The sequence below is a fragment of the Argopecten irradians genome, chromosome 6 (genome assembly GCF_041381155.1).
Source record: "Argopecten irradians isolate NY chromosome 6, Ai_NY, whole genome shotgun sequence".
Lineage (NCBI taxonomy): Eukaryota > Metazoa > Mollusca > Bivalvia > Pectinida > Pectinidae > Argopecten > Argopecten irradians.
The window spans coordinates 17,873,945-17,892,495 of NC_091139.1; the positions used below are offsets into that span (position 1 = coordinate 17,873,945).

Consider the following 18,551-nt stretch of genomic DNA (forward strand, 5'->3'; position numbering starts at 1 on the left):
TTTTATATGAGATACCCAAGGATTTCTCATCTACGTCCTTGGTGGTACCAAATAACAACAATGATAAAGTGTGAAAAATGTATAGTTTGAAATGTAACCCCATCATGCATAACAGTATAATATGTAATCAATTTAAATTTCAGCATTTTCACAATTTATACAAATAAACATGCATTATGCATTATATAGGTTGAACTACATGTGCATCTATATACACATAAAATGTAATTGAATGTTCGAAGAAATTATCTAAATTTGAAGTATTTAAAACTCTGGTAATATAAATGTAGCAGACGCTATAAGACAAATACCTTTCTTAAATTACAATTAAGAAAAAGTTTTATTTGATATACTTTCGGGTAAACAAGTGACCCCTGTTCTACACCTCTGGAGTACGTTATAATGTTCATACAGTAGCATCATACAATGTATTCGGCAAAATTCAATGATTGCTGTGTGTTACTGGTACTTTTATTTAAATGAGACATTTATTGAACATTTTCCAAATTCTTTGTTACGGGAAGTCGTGTTTTCAAACGTTTTGACATTTACAGTTAATTTGTATAATAAACCTATAGTCGTATTTTAGTATTTTCTGAACATCACTCATCGATCTTCGTCTTTGATTTCGAAGATAATTCGCACATCTTTTTTAACACGTTTGTGTACTTATGCGGCCTGTTCATTTGTCTGATGAGGTGACTGTGTATACTAGTTATCGGAACACTCACACACTGAAAGATTCACTGGTTTTGTAACAAAGAGAACAATTACTTTAAAGTTTGAATTTTTAATCATCACGTGTGTGTTCCTAAGAAGATGAATCTGTAATATGTATGTTTTAGTCATGTTAATGTTTTGTGCAGTCTTTTATTAACAATACATTGCACATCATTACAGTATTGGATAATGTCGTTGCCTTCAGATAGGCCACACCCATGGCCAGTTACAACATTTGATAAAGAGGATTCACACTATTGCTTTGATAAAACATCTTGTATTTCGTTTTTGTCTATGGATATACATGTACAATAAAAACAACCATAAAAGTGCTGCAATCAAATGACTTTAGATTGTTTGTAATTTTGACATGTATATATGATACAGTTACCACGAGGCATTGCATTATAAACTAGTAAAATTTAACATTAAAAGATTACTACTATGAGATAAAAATGATATAAAGCTAGTAAATTAATAATTCTAAATAAAAGGCCAAGATGAATTCAAAATAATAAAACTCAACGACCTTCCTCTAGTTCTTTCGCTATTTCTTGATGACTCTTCAGGAATATAAATTTTTATTTTTAAACACCAATATACATTATAGTACAGTGACTAATCAGGAATACATAAATATATTAATAAGTGTTAATATAATATAAATGAATTCCCCCCTCTGCCCCCTAGGCGGTCAACCAGGACCAATATGGATATGGTGTTAAAATACTACATCTGTCTACATGTAATAATTCTAAGAAAGTTTGACTCATTTTCTTGTTAACGTAGCTCTGTATGATGAATGGGTGACTTATACATATAACATCGTCGTCGTCAGAATGGGGGCGAAGGCAAGGTATTGTTATTATATGCGAACTAATAGGTTAAACTTAATGGACATTGGATTCGGTGTAATTCAGTAGGATAGTGTGTTATACCATCCTGGTAAAATATAGCAACAGCACAATCACCTCCTGAACAAATCAAAAGGCCGGACAATCTAATTGGTAAGAAATATTAGGATCTAGGGGTCGTCTTCAAAATTAATATATTTTCATATAATACATACGACTCCTCCACGACTCCTCTGATTCTTTGCTTTCTCTAATTCAATTAAGTAGGAAAGGTTAGTTCATTCGAGTAAAATCTGATAAAGATATCGCACTATAATAACATTTAAATAAATATACATCATAAAAGGAAGAACATATAGGTTTTAAAAGTATATACTGTATCATGATAAAATGAATAAAAAAGTATGTATCAGTAACACACTGTTCTCCGAAAGTTCTGTTACATATGTTAAATTTTGTTGGCAATCAATCTCTGAGTATTTGTCATTAAAATCCGGCGTGTAGAGTATTGTTTCAATAAAATATGAAATAAAATTCAATGTATAACAAAATATAGGTCGATACGATTTTGTCCAATCAGAATTAAATTGTGCTGCATATCCCGATTAAAAAAACATATCCCACAAAATTGTCATATCGTTGTTGAATATGGTTGATTGTATATTAATAACGATTCTGGCATTTGAGTACTATAAAGGGCATTGAGCAGACTACGACGGCACTATGTAAAGAGGTATGCTCTATAAGATTGCGGACACGTCACACATACATGTAAAATATTCACAGGCTGTGTAACAAAAGCATTGCATAGTTCACAAGATTTATTTATGAAACAATGAGTACAGTAAAATCCAAAACACTGAGACTGAATACGTTATGTTCTGAGTTTGGTACATGACAGCGTTATTTTTTATCCAACATAAATAAATGTATTTATTTGTTTGCATATTCTAGAAGCAGCATATATAACGAAAACTTGATATATTCATTTCTATACAATATCGCCATTTTGATTGTTAATTCCTGAGTGTAAAAGGACATATTTTGTTTTTGAAGTACATTTCACAAATATCAAAAGGGAGATAAATAATTTATACATGGTACATTGATGTGTGAATAATTCATAAGCAATCCACATGTTAGCCATTCATCATTGAAACCATGAAATGTTGCTGTGTAATTTGACTTCGATATGTGAGTTAAATAAAATACTGTAAAAATTAAACTGCTATAAGAAAAAAGAAAAACAGATATGCTGAAATCCATAAGGCGAGGGTGCCTTTTACAATTTATGTACAAACTCATAAATCTGGCAAAATCCTCATTAAAATTAATAGTGTTATGAATGAACCGACAACATTGCATTACATTAAAACATTTCTAAATATGTCACATGATAGGAAAATAACGTTAACATTTCATATTAGAAATGTTTATCCTTTAAGAGATAAATGCCATGAATTCAGATGAAATTAAGACATAATACAAAAACATTAATAAATAAATGATAAATGACAACACTATCATAACAAAATTAGTGTTGCAAGCAACACACGTCCCCTGCCGTCAGTTATATTTTCTAATCTATGGCAAGTTATTATTATTGTTAATTATGTTATCATTGCATTAAGTTTGAACAAATTATGTTAATGTCCGGAAACTAAAACTTGTGAAACAATCTATTTTTATTAACAGTGATCACTGTGGTCGACCTTTTGACCCCGAATTCAATCAAAAACTTATATTCTCATATGCTACCACGTGCAGTTTGATCAAAATCCACAAATTCGTTCGCAAGTTATAGCATCTGTAAACCAAATCCAGAATACCAGCAAAACAGACAGAAAGACAGACAGACCATACAAATATTACTATTAGATTTATAGTCCACTGACCATTACTGTAATTTGCATTAGATGCTAAACATACATTTGAAATGTTATTGCTCGTCAATGCATCGTACAATATGTACATTGCATATGTATATCCTGATTCTATCTATAACATTAAAATATAAATAAACGCACCAACATGTCATTTAGAAAATATTAAAGCTTATACAAACATTTATAAATTATATTAGTTCCACGATAAATAAAATATTGGATTAATTGTTTCAGTATGGATACGTTGGCTTAATGTTTTCAATTGGTTACTTATGTGGAATACAATTAACTTTGTAGTCATAATTCGGTCGCCTCTATGTAGTTCGCCAAGTCTGTTCTTTGCCTCTGTCATGCATTTGTTGTTTCAGGATGCTTGCAAGGGACTACTGACAATAGGTCGCTGAACGTTCGTCATGCGACTGATAAGGCACTCGTATAACCTACAATGAAATAAAAACAATAGCTAATATTTTACAGATAAATAGAAGTCATTACATTATTTTGATGTAGTTTGTAGACTTAGTTGTACCTGTACATGCATATCGGTCTATCATGAAGTACATCTATGAACAACATTGACTTTTCTCTTCTGTAGTTAGGGTTTTCTTTTTTGCATTGTCGTAAAGGCCAGTATTTCAAGATCATTATTTTCGACCGGCCAAAACAGCCTTTATGTATTAAATGTTGGTGATGGTAATAGCTCACGTAATGTGATAAATTTTGTGATCACTAATCAACAACAAAAACAAACTGATGTGTCTCAGCGGGAGGACAAAAACCATTTTAGCAGCAAATGCTGAACTCAGATGCCAAGAGCGAAGGTCAAAGAAGGTAGGTTAAAAGTTTTTTTCCATTAATTAATACATGACAAATTTGAATTGCTATTGCATAAACTGATGGAATGAATACTTACCTATACCAGTGTTTCCGTGACTTCCTAAAGATAGAAAAAATTGGCCTTTAAAGAAGTTTATTTATTCACAAAGTTTACCAAACCTTGTGGTTTCTAACAAGAAACATTATTTACATAACATTTATCTCAGAAGGTTATAAAAATATAGAGATCATATTTGATCCCAGATACATATTCGAAACATTATTCCTATCATTATTTTTATTATTACCATGTATTTTGAAAATGCTGTAAAAGTTAGATATGACACCTTGCTAAGTAATAGTGTTGTGATAATGTCACAAACACATCAGAATATAAATACAGGCAATTTCTAGTAAACTCAGTAAATTATAGTAGATCTCATTTATGTAGTACTCTATATATTATAATTAATATAGGTTAATTCGAAGTAAATGCAATAAGTCCGTCTACACATTCATCGATTTACTTGTATTTGTTTTCAAATCATGAATGTATAAGATACCTGCAGAAAATATGAAAATTTTGAATAGACCCCGAAACTAATATGCAAAGCGGAAACAAGATACCGTACCTGTACATCCGGTAACTTAATAGGAATATCCTTTTGCCACCATCTGCAACATTTCCTGTTAAAAATAAAAGTCGGTAAAACAAAGGCTACAAGCTGAAGACGCGAAAACACCAAAATAATATGCATGTGATAGTAAGAGTTAAATCTAGTTGCTGGGAAACAAATTTCGTTGTATTTTTGGATAAGTTAGTTTCTACTAGTGCAAATAAAGTAACGCACTGTATTGCTCATTACCGGCAGGAACTTCTATTATTGCTTGAGTATTTTCCCCGTGAATCGGCATCAAAGAAAAGACCGCGAAATTATCTCCAAGCGAAATTAAACTTTAACCTGTTTTAATTAATACAGTAGTTATATTGTATGTTGAAGTGGAGAGGAATCTCTACATTTACATGCACCTCGTCAGTTTTGATTGCAAACTGGACAAATAACTTTCTATAGTTTGTAGTACTATTATTGCAAACCCGGATATACATAGCTAATGTAAGTAAATTATTTTATAATAATTGTTTTGTACTTTTATGTCATGTTATCAGTTAAAACCAGGTTATTCAATTTTCAGAAAATATTTAAAGCAGCTGCATTAGATTAAACTATATATGATAACTTTGATTGTGAGCAATTATACTTATCATACCTCATAAAACACATCGCTCCAATGACGACAATTAGTCCTACTACACTCGACATTATACCAAGAACAAATCCCCATGGAACATCGCTTTCCTCTGAAAATATAATATAAATAAATACTTAAACGACTGCTTATAAATGTATTTTGTAGTGATGACACCGCTTTTTAATAACACTTTACTTCATCTGAAGAAACAAAATAATATTTTGTTGTTTTAACTTTTAAATAAGACATTTTACACTAAATACGTTAACTTACATTATGTGTGTTATGCTTGGGTCCAATTAAAATAAAAAAGAAAAAAAAACGATCTTTGTAAAAGATTGAACAGCACATACACTTTAGTTGCTTTACAGCTTAAAGTGCATACAGTAATAAGGGACATAACTCTGACAGATATAAAACCATACCATGCTATTTACGATGGTCAGCACAAACGCTGAAAATAGTACTGTTTACATCCAAAAACACAGTTTACTGTCATAGAAATTAATAATTGAAAACCAATCAAATACTCACTAGCATTGTTATTCTATTCTCAATGCAGAAATATTTGAATTGTTTACCTGGTTGTATGTAACACGTGACTGGACTCTCGCGATCCGACAGTAACCTGGTTGCTATGGTTACGCACACCTTTATACCTGACGGTATGTTACGGAGTACAATGGAGTTGGTATTCCCAGGAACGATACCTATAATAGATTATTTGAAATAAGTTTTTGATATCGACTGGTTTATTTCTTCACTTCATTGACTTGATCTAATAAAAATGCTTTCGGTAAAACCATAATTATGCAGAATTGGTTTTCACCTTTAAAATACATTTCAGATGACTGTTGTTGTTTAGCGATAGAAATTTTCCCCTCAAATCTTGCTACTTTTTTGTACTAAGTTGTTAATATAACAACTATTGGGAATACTTCAAATCATTTTTGCTCTCGGCCTAACCTCTCTAAAATCTATTTTGCCATAAACCTCTAGTGTCAAAAAATACAATATACCAGTACATTAACTTCAGGATATCGCTTGTCTCTATTGTACCTCTATGTAGTTGTAATAAATGTTATGACTTACGGTTATATTGTCTAACAGTAGTGTCTATTTTTATTCGGTAGTCTGTGCCGTATTTCAGTTTTCTGAAGATCAAATCGCTGCAGTGAGAATAACCCCACGTGACTGATACGATTCTATCTTTTGGGTAACCACGGAAGTGTATGATTGGTGATTGTAGAATGTCTGAAACAGACATTGTGAAGATTAGAACGTCGTAATATTAAATTGTGATGAGTGAGACACAACAAAAGACTTTGAAAGAAAGACAAATATTCAAAACACTTAAAATGGAAATATTACATGCATGTGTATTACAGGCATTATTACACTGAAATACATGTTTTAAAACTTGCTCGACGAAATATCTGAACTAGAAATATCAGTTATGATTTGTCATATACTAGTAAACCAACAACATTTTTTTTCTCTCATGAAATAGAATATTTGTCCTAAATATTCACAAAGTTGGACAATGGAACTGCATAGCAAAGAAAGACAATTCTAATTGTGCTTCCAATTAAATAGGAACCAGGTAAAATGTGCTGTAGGTGAATACTTCGTGAAGAATTAAAAAAGTTGTAAAATCAATAACCGAACGTCCAGTACATCATGAACGTGTGTGGGGTATCACTTGTATAAAAATATATAAAACATAATTTCTTTGTATTGCAAGTTGTAAAACACTCTCTTGAACCTGTTTGTCATAATATGTTTACACTTACAGAGTATTACGTTTCCATAACTATGTATACATTGTATAAGAAGAAGCTTACTTGGAAGCAGAGTTGAACAATCAGTCCACAGGAATCCACTGCTTATTATTTTCCTGTTACGTATTTTCTCAGCGGACACTCCGAATATATATGATATATTAGGAAATCCTTTTAAGGTAACAAAAGTGCTTTTGTTGTTGCCCTTTACCGTTTTGTGGTTAAACCCAGTCTACAATTTCAACAATTTTTCGAGTTAACGTCATCAAAAAAGAATGTTGATATACACATTTATTTTCAAATCAGACAATTATATTACGAAGAGAAGAACTAGTAATTAATGTATCAAGTAACATTTTGCATGAACGATATCCAAATCAGAATTAACGTGAAATCAAGATTAATATTCTGAATTTTAATCACGATTTACGCCTTGCTTGCATGCATATAATATAGGCTCCTTAATATCATAACTTGAGATAATTTCAAAGCTTTGAGTAAATTCTGTATTCATCCTGATATAATATAAATGTTCGACTGATACGTACAGCGCATGACCTAGAAGGACTGGACTGACACCAATACACAGTGTACTGGGTTACGTCAGATTTCCGCTTCCATGAGATGTCTACTACACCAGACTGACTCGTGGTGTTAAGGAACACATCCTCAGGAGGGGCAAACCCTGTAAAAGGCAGAACCCTACCAACATTGTAATTATATTGATGTAGTTTGAACTTCAAATATTACAATAGATGGAATGTGGTGATATTTTTGTCATTGTACCAAATACATATTTTTTTTTTAATTTTGTACACATTTCGTGAGAATATTATATTAAGGCAACAATATGGAATCATATGCATAATACTTTTTTGATTACTTTGTTATCCACAAATTAAATAGGAAACGGTAAGCGTAAAACAAGCAAGCAAACTTAATACATGCGAAAGGTGTTACATAAAGGTATATCTGCAATCAATAGATTCCTTTTGATATTAATCCCGACTTCAAACACTCCCTTCGCGCTTGAATGTAAATTACATTAGACTATTCTTATTGTGACGTGAATGTGTCGTTAATGGATAAAACTGACTGATTCGTTTATCGATGCCTTTTTGAAGTAATTTATATGTATTGTATATTTTCAGATGATGTAACGATTATTGACTTACCTTTATCCTGTATCAATATCTCATTGGGTTCATTTGTCTGCCCGACTTCATTTTTAGCCCATACTAATACTTCATACGAACAGTTTGAAAGGATTTCCAACACCATCGGGGCTTCGTGTCGATTCAGATTCTTGGTTTGTCTTCTACACGGCTCTAGGGTAGTAACATTTATGACGTATGTAAGATGATCACCATTCCAGGAACGTCGAGACAAAGCCTGTAAAACAACGAATGACGGCTACATATACTTGAGGAACATAACAACAAATTTCAACAAATGTAAATAATCTACACCGTGAAACCATTTCAAGCATCTGCTCAGTAAAATCATTGCGCTCAAAAACGCGAAATTAATCACTGGAACATCGGAATTAAATTGCCGTGAAAATAGACTACTGTATGGTTGCTGCGTGCTCAGCGGGGATTAACTTTCACTATATTTGCAGTTATTTCAGGAACTTAGATTTATGGAATTAAAATGGAATTTAAAGATGCTCCACCGCTGACAAATGGTATTTTTTTCACTATCAAAAACATGAGCAAACGATTTAGTATTTTTCTTCAGTTACAAAAGTTACTTACTTTACATCATTACCACCAATGAAAAGTTTGAGTTTCTAATTTTACTTTAAGTTAAAAATATAAAGATATAATTAATTGCATCCCGAAAAAAATTCCGTGCTACTGTACCCTATATGAAATGAAATACTGATTGCGCATGCACCAAAGGCAAAATAAATTATTTTATTATAATTTTTGTGTTAATTAGACATATATATATATACGATTGAACACCAATTATTGTTCAAATGATGAATGTCATTTATGCTCTGTCGGCGGTGGAGCATCTTTAACATATTACTGTTTGAAATTCATATTTGTCCCCACGAATTAGTATAGAATAGGTGAATTTTTAAAACAACTACACTGTACATTCGGGCCAATATAGACGGAGTCAACTGATGATGATAATCTTTTGTAATTTCTGCTATTATATATTATTCTATTATCAACAGGTGATTGCGTCACTTACCAACCAGTAAAGATGGACGTTACTATACCCTTCAACATTAGTAGGAGATCGTGTAAAGGCCCCTGGTAATAGAGAAGGAGACCTCGCTGGAACTAGAATATAAAATGATGAACCTATGATTATAGTTACCAATCAAGGTATTCTTTCATAAACCAGACATTTGTAGTGGTTTCGAGAGATTCATTACATACATATGTATACACAAAATAACGTAATATGTCTTCGTTAGTAACATTATAGTACGAACAGATGAATTGACGATATGCCCCTTTATCAAAAATAATACCCGAAGGTGTAATGTTTCTCGAGGACTTCCCCGTGCGTGGGAAATATTACATCTGAAGGTAAATAAACATTTATATCACACTGCAACCGGGGATATAGATTGTTTATTATACTGAAAATAGTTAACAATTCGCTATTTATTTGGAAAATATCACTTAAGTTCTCGATAAGTAATAATTGTCATTTTAGGCTCCGTCCGTCATTGTTGTAGAATCGGTACGGGAGATAACTCCGTGTGAAAGACGGTGGATATCATAGTGGCACGCGCCCCAATGAAATACGACATGGAAATACGATGATATATTTTCCCGTCATATCATGTGTTTATTAATGTAATATAATATGATACTATTGTATAAATAATTTAATGCAATTCTTGGCATTCATTAACCCTTAACACATTGTATTCTTAGTCGCATTGAAAGGAAGATCAATATATCGTAAAATACATGTGGCGTTTTTTGCACCAGGACATTTGCGCTAAATATGATCGCACTGATTGAACTATCAAATTGTGGTTCTTGTAGCAGTTATATCAAATACATAAATACCTTACTGCGCTTTGCTGTCCTAAACCAATTTTGCCCCAAAAATTTTCAACCAAAGTTCACGGATAATGCATTGAAAAATTCTTATTAGGAATTAGGAACGTAATTCGCGTAATGAGTTGGACTTCAAAATCAATCGAAAGTAATCCTAAACAAACATTTCCTATTATTCAATCAATTTGTAATTTAAATGCAAACCAAATTATTGCGAAATGTGTGTGTACCAACTTCACGATCAAGTTGAAATGTTTGTTTGACTTTCTGATTGGCCGATCTTTTTCTTTATACTTCTATGAAGAACAAATCTGAGAATGGCTATGCGGATTCACAGTTTGCAAACAAAACATATTTCATATCCTGATGAAATTATAAGACAGTGTCATCAATGCTTAAATGTGTCAAGATGGTCACTGTTGTGTAAATGAAACCAATCTTTAATAGTGACAGTGCAGATACATTACCACTTTTAGGGGTTTTCTTGTTAATGGTCATGGAGTCACTCCAATATCCCGTAGGATTGCCGTTGTAGTTGAGTGGTCTTGTTCTCACTGATATCATATACGATGTGTAATGGGACAAATTACAAACAAGGCATGATTCCTCAATTGCGTAATCCAAATGTTCTGGATCTTCCGTGGAGTTGACATTCTGTCAAAAAGAAGTCAGTAGTTTTAGATAGAGAGCAGAGATCTTGTTATCAACTTGTTTTAAACATTCATTAGTTTCACTGTCAATATACTTCTGTAAGATATGGATATGTGATTGTTTATATTAAAACAAGTAAATATGTAAGAATCTACAACGCATTCCTTGATCGACTATCGATTTCAAATCATTTTAGAAAACATTGTCAACTTTCTTTTTATCTAATTTTGTTCTTTGTTCCATTTTCCAAAATTTAAAAACAAAAACAAAAAAAAACCCAACTAAATGTTCACTTCGTTTCCGAATCGATTTTAATTTTTAAAATAGAATGTAAAACAAGGTTGATAATTTTGTGGAGTCGCAAAAATTATTAACTTACCGTTAATATTACATTTATCATCACTTTCTGAATAATTTAAATAAAGTTAATAAAATGACGGAGGGAAACAAAACGCGGGTCGTGTTATGTTTCCCGCCGTCTTCCTAAATACCGCGCGGTAGTTGAATATCACTGCGCCAGACGGCAAAACAGCGAATTGACTCTCCACTGTTTCCATAAATTAAGCAGGGAATCTTACATGCGTTTGGTTTTGTAACCTCATCTTAAGGCCATCTGCATGTATTTTCTGATATTTAATGCTTTTAAGAAACTTTAGTATTTTGCTTTGTAAAGATAGTGGGCCTTTAAGAAAATCGAAACAAGGTCTACTTACAATTACAATTTGATGTTGATCTGACAATAACTTCATTTCATACGTCTTTGATTCGATGGTGCTGCCGTGACTCCATGAGATGTTCAGACACAACGGCGACGTTGAAATGGCAACAATGTCACTAACGGCAGCTGGTTTGACTGTTGGAAACAAAGTGAGTAAAGAATACATATCTACATATACTGCTACCAAGTTATGTAATCTGAACAATTTTGCAATTCCTTCAGTTTGCAAATATCATATTAGTTTAAAATAGTTTCTGTTTTCAAAACATATATAAGCACACATTAATTTTAGGACTCTGCTATTATAAAAAAATTACCTTGTCGTATGCAAGGCATTAAAACTTCTTCCTAATTAATATATATATTGATTTTCAAATCATAATTGATATTCATCATTTTACACCTGCAAGGTCAGTAAAAGACGCTGATTATCATTTTGTTGCTGATGACAATGACAGCGAGATGCAAGTAGTCATTATAACCCTTTACCATTATCAGCTATGTCTATGGGATGACACTCTTTCGCCGACACTCCGTGGGATGTTACCAACTGAAGACACACTGTTATCCGACTGTCCGGGTCAACATCATAGCTTGTACCAACTCCCAAGCCCCAGCTGCAGGATGACCTTGTTCTCACCGGACATTTCGAAAAAGCTCGATTTCCAAAAAATGACAGTCCCCTACAAATGGATAAAACATATCACAGATTGTAATGTAATCTTCCTCCCTTCGTCTTTTTTCTAATGAAGTTAGTTTTTTTTTATTTTAAAATATTTTAGGAGACTGTCGTGTATCTCATTAAGTGCATCTCACTCAATATTTTCCTATACAGTACATCTTTGATCGTTAGTACATTGAACAAAACAGTGGAAATACACCCCTTGGGTTCAACGATGTTCTCCAGAAGAAAAACAATTTCAATTTTGCCAATTTCTGTAAACCATGCCTAGTGATTTCATTTTACGATTTACATTGCTAAAGCTCGTGTCTTTTGTAGCTTCAAAAGAATAACTCACTTGCGTGGAATAAATTCAAATTTCAAGAACCACTCATTGCATAACCTCTATTTAAATTATAGTGTAACATTACTGAACCATACTATCAAAAATCAAACAGGCTTCTAGCCCGGTTACGTTACCATAGCAGGTGAATTATTCCTCTTAACATGCAAGACTAATGCAAATATAGACTTCACTTACCATGTGATGTTCGTAGTAACATCACTACCGTAGTTTGTTGGCTCGATCCAGCTACATGTTAAATTTACGTTCCAATTGAAGGTGACACAGGTAAACATTCTGAAGATTTCTACATGAAAAGGATAAATACTTTTCTTAATCTTATTCTTTCATTAAAGATGCTCCACCGCCGACAGAGCATAAATCATATTCCTCATTTGAACAATAATTTGTGTTTAGTAGTGTATATTTATGTCTAATTAACACGAAAAATAATATAAAATAATTCATTTTGCCTTTAGTGCATGTGCAAGCAGTACTTCATTCCATATAGGATATAGTGCCACTGATTTTTTTCGGGATGCAATTAATTATTTTTCATATTTTTATTTTAAAGTGAAATAAGAAGCTCAAACTTTTCATTGGTGGTAATGGTTTTAAATAAGTAACTTTTGTAACTGAAGAAAAATACTAAATCGTCTGCTGCTGTTTTTGAAAGTGAAAAAATACCATTTGTCAGCGGTGGAGCATCTTTAATTGAAATACAAATAATTGTACCAAAGATACAAAGACGATACAAATTGTCAAACAACAGCGATTACAATATCTGCATTCTTTCTTTAATGTCACTTACCTGAATTTGAGAAATACAAGATACATGTAGCAAGGATTGCATAAATCGAACCATTTTTAAGCATCTTCTTCAAAACATCTGCAATGACAATAGTCAAGGTTAATAAAGATGTTCGGATTTATTTTTTTTTTCAGCACAATCACAGAAATAATGTATTTGGAATCCATTGAATTGGTTTGTTTTATTATGTTCAACGTCCTTTTAACAGCTAGGGTCATTTCAGGACGGCCTGCTGTAAATGTGGCATTAAGGTACGTGTATGTTTTGGATGGCTGTCGTATATTTGTGTTGTGTTTCTTTATAACAGTTGAACCCTTGCCCTTTTATAGGGTCATATTGTCTTGAAAATTTGACAATATGTTTGTGTACACTGTTGGAATTTCTTCAGTTTCTTGACCCAACTTATGTATGTTATGGTACATACTGTTGCCTCGCCCGAGTCTGGCCTTGACTTGTACCTGTGGCCAGGTAGCAACACGTTACCTCATTACACCATTATCATTATATATTTTACCCGGTAATATAAGTTAAATACTCATACCACCTGTCTGTTAAAGACCTGTTCATTATAACATATTTCAACCGTGATTATTCAAGTGTTGAAAATGAAGTCGTCCTCGAAAAGTGATTATTATGAAAAGGAAATATAATTATCATACCAAGCTGTTTAGTATTTAAATTTGGACAAGAAATATAATTTCCTCATTCTTTAACCTATACAACTCTGTTTTTTTATTTTATTAACACTTTTTATGTTTTACAGTCCCAATGTTTTTCACTAAAAGTCGTATTTTGTTTTCGCTTCGTTCTCCTTTGTTACTTTTTGACAGGTATTCGATATGAACTCACCGTGATTTCATGTTCCACGCGATATATCACGCAATCATGTGCAATTATCTCTCTCGATTATTGTATCTTGTAATGACTCAAAATAAGCTGGGAGGTTAGAAAATCCCTGCATAATGAAGCGTTTATACATTCCTGTATGACTGTGAAAGGAATAACATACCCTCTTTGGAATGTTTTCCTGTAGAAAAGGTATGGGACACCACATACAGATAATCTAAGCATGTAGTTTCTTGTTCTTTGAAATGGTAAATAACTTCAAAAATATAATTTCTCATCACCGTATAGATAGAGGGACAACATACTCTCTTTGGAATGTTTTCTTGTTGACAAGAATGGGACAGCACATACGGATGTTTTGCACATGTAATTTCTTGTTCTTCTTTAGAACTTCAAAAGTTTATAAACCCTTCACACCAGATTTGTATTACTAAAGCATATCTTCAAACCATCTGAAGTGCATACACGTGTGTCAAGATATAAATTTAAACATTAAAAACATTAAACAAAAATAGCGCATTGCCTGATATATAATCTATCCGATTAACACTTTCACTTTTATACCAGTTTTTCCTTTTGATGGTTTGAAACATTGTCAGCGCTCAGCGTTTTTGAAATAGTTTGTGACTGAGTGAATGTTTTCAGCAGAATCAGGTGGCATGTTCTGATACCATTTATTTTTTTATCGACATAGAGGAACTAAATGTAGATTTGGCCGATCATCGATTATAGATAGCTATACTTTTAAATAGGGAGGTACCTGGTTCAAACCCTGGGTCATTACGCTGAATTAAAAAAAACAAACATATTTCAAGCATTTTCAGAAAGGTAATTATTACAAATATATTGCACATAATAGAACATAATGATAAATATTTGCTCACAGACATATTGCTTTGGGCCTTTTATTTGTACAGATATTTAAATGCTTCTAAATAAGAATCTCAAAGTTGTTTTGTTTGTAATAGTAAACGTCATACCAAGCAGCATTTCGAAAGCCAAGTCATAGTATATGTTATGCGGTCAGCCTGACATGGTGAGGGTATTTAACTTCATTGTGACTGAGAGTCATGTTAAGCGTTTTATTTACTTGAGGTCAACAGGATAATAGGTCTGGGTTTTACTACTACAAAATCTACCACTAATATTTTAAATTGCCAAATGAAATTTAGGGTAGGGAGCTTCAGTGATGTGTGACCTTATTTACACTTCAACAACAAGGCACTATAACCATGTCTCGCATTTATCGATACACCCTTACCTAGCTCAGGTCCGAGGGATAGCTTCAGCAAGGACTGTTATTAAAATTGGATACAGACAATATAGATAATATAAACATTATAGCATTACTTACCCGTTCTATCTAGATCAGCATGTCAAAGATATCGCCATCTGTATGAAAAGAAGTGCCTTATACCTGTTGATCCGAATTCACGGTGCAGAGTTATAGTAAATGGACAGGGTATCGTGTACAGACTGTTGTAGAAAAAATAACCGTTCGATTGTTAATGGCAGTACAGTCCATTCATGGCTTTAACACTCTCATTATCGACGTCAGAGCGTCGTTTGTTTTGTCAAGCGTGAACATGTACACAATAGCTGTTTGAAAATACACAGACGGACGCAATCGCGGGTATTACATATGATCGAGGATAGACAAAATACAGGAAATGACATTTTATTATCTGTATTCAAAATATACCAAAGGTTTAAGCATATACTTCTTACTACTTATGACATGAACCACAGACATAGATGTAGGATGTAGTAAGAAAGGCGTCTCAAGAAATAAAACGTCCTAATACGAACTGCAAGTTTCAAAGCATCAATCTAATGTGACATGTATTTAGATAGTAATTGTAATTACACCGACACAGCGTACAAACAAAATGAACCGTAACAAATCCGTGTCATTACAAAAAAGGATGATTTTAGCGAACCTACGAAGCATGTATAGTGAAAACCGGGTTTCTTGATCACTCGTGAATCTGAAGCTGAATAATTAGGGTGTAACACATGACCTCGGTATCCTCTGCTGGGGACGAAACTCTTCTGACATGGCGATTTCTTAGTGTAGCAATGACAACAAGTACATGGAAAATAATGCTTCATTCGCCGGGAATATAGGCGTGCGTTGCTTCATCTATATATAATAACTGAGTGATCAAAGAAAAACCTACTCTCCCGGTTTCTTGATTTCTTTTCTCTTTGTAGTACTCCCTAGAATACCACAGCTTTCCCAAACACAATACATTCACACACCCTGGCTTTTTATAGGACTTATAACTTAATACACAAAAGCAATCATGTCTAGGCATACTTTTATCCTCATATTTCCTCTCCTCTGCTCGGAGCCGAGTGATGAAGAGTTGCACGTGAAGGTATATCTTTATGGTTTAAAGTTTGTGACAAATTAACCACCCACAAAGAAATTATAAAAGAAATTGTAATTACCACGATTGACAAATATAGCTATATTCCATACTAAAGTGGGCGTAACGTATGAAAGTTTACTCAACGACTGATGTAGACATGCTGCATGATCGGAAGTGCTGTTTGATTTACGGATTTGTCCACTTCCGGATCGCATGTGTATAACTTTAAAGGATGCAACTTAGTTTATAACCCTACTAGGACAGTACAACGATCGTATCAAATATGAATCTACCATTCATCATCCTAATTTTCTGCGTCTTTTGTGTTTCCGGTCAAGTTAAAAATGGTAAGGAGTTTTGGTTTATATTTACTTAATTTTCTGCTGTAGTTTCGTATTTTCCCTTTGAAAATCATCTCCAATAGTGTTTATGTTAATATATTATTCTATATATCATATTCGTTATCAAATAATCTTTGGTTTGGTTTGCCATGGATCGTTGCAGAGCCTCTACGGTGTCATAGTGATATATTTCGAATGTTATTTAACTTCCAATCTAATGACGTCTCTTCATGTAATTGCGTCATATCGATGATTAGCACAATGTCACTGACAGCAATACCCATTTCTTCCTTTCATAGTTGGGGATTTCAGATTATTCTCGGATTGTTGCCTATATGACTTCGATAGTGTGAACATATAATATACCATTAATATAACATGTATGATTCTTGTATATATAGACAGCTAAGGAAATGAAATACTATACATAATGAGTACTTAACTGATGTTTAGTGAGTTTATTGTTCTCTGATACCGTCAAAGAAACAAGTTTCGGACACCATATTATAGTTCTGGACACTGTGATAATTGTTGCGGACACTATGACAATAGTGTTGGACACTATGTCATGGTTTTGAACACTATGGTAATGGTTTTGGACACTATGTCATGGTTTCGGACACTGTGATAATTGTTTCGGATATTATGGTAATGGTTTTGGACACTATGTCATGGTTTCGGACACTGTGATAATTTTTTCGGACACTTTGTCATGGTTTCGGACACTGTGATAATTGTTTTGTACACCATGTCAATGATTTTGGACACTGTGCTAATAGTTTTGGACACTATGTCAATGTAAGAGTTTAGATTCTTGTGTATTATAAACATCAAGTGCCTTGATGTCACCCTGACCTGATACATTTACTATCATATTGTACATCGGTAGTTTTTGATGTATTGAAATACCTGATTATCGGTATAAAATCGAGGTTAGATATTTTCACGCGGAATTGCGATATTATTTTCTATTATTGTATATTTTTGGGTCTTGCTTATTAGATTGCATTGTTTTTGAGTTGAGTTTCCATCAATAGACATGCTACACTGCATACTTGTTTAAAACAGGCATATCAGGAAAACAAAGTCTTTGATATATCTATAGAGACAGTATTTGCAGGGAGAAGGAACGCTCATTTGTCAATTTCTAACAGTAATAAGCTATGCATGTTATCTTACTTGCCATTTGTAATTCGATGCTGATATGTTCGCGGAAAAAAATTGACCGCAGATATCTGTAAAACTAAGTTGAATCCCCGCGAATACAAAACAAATGAAATACATAAGATAAGAATGGAGATAATTAAATATCGGCCTCCCTAAACACACATTAATACCGCTACGATCGTAAATATATAAAAAGTGATATCATTTTCACAACGTTTAAAGATAGACATATGTGCCGTAACTGGGTGAAAATGTTGATATAATATTTTTTCTTCAGTAAACTAATAAAAACCAA

At 32.9% G+C, this 18,551-nt stretch overlaps 1 protein-coding gene across 1 annotated transcript; it reads right to left on the reverse strand.

The window, feature by feature from the left end:
• Window positions 1-981: 981 nt before the first annotated feature.
• Window positions 982-15,903, reverse strand: LOC138325203 (uncharacterized). The gene is made up of 16 exons (XM_069270690.1): window positions 15,728-15,903; window positions 13,528-13,605; window positions 12,915-13,023; window positions 12,202-12,395; window positions 11,708-11,847; window positions 10,811-10,997; window positions 9,517-9,608; window positions 8,484-8,700; window positions 7,857-7,993; window positions 7,372-7,540; window positions 6,620-6,781; window positions 6,109-6,237; window positions 5,546-5,636; window positions 4,909-4,963; window positions 4,374-4,397; window positions 982-3,900 (listed from the first exon to the last, which is right to left on the reverse strand). Exons 2-15 carry the CDS (start codon window positions 13,589-13,591, stop codon window positions 4,374-4,376), a joined length of 1,770 nt encoding a protein of 589 aa, XP_069126791.1. The 5' UTR covers window positions 13,592-13,605; window positions 15,728-15,903; the 3' UTR covers window positions 982-3,900.
• Window positions 15,904-18,551: the final 2,648 nt, after the last annotated feature.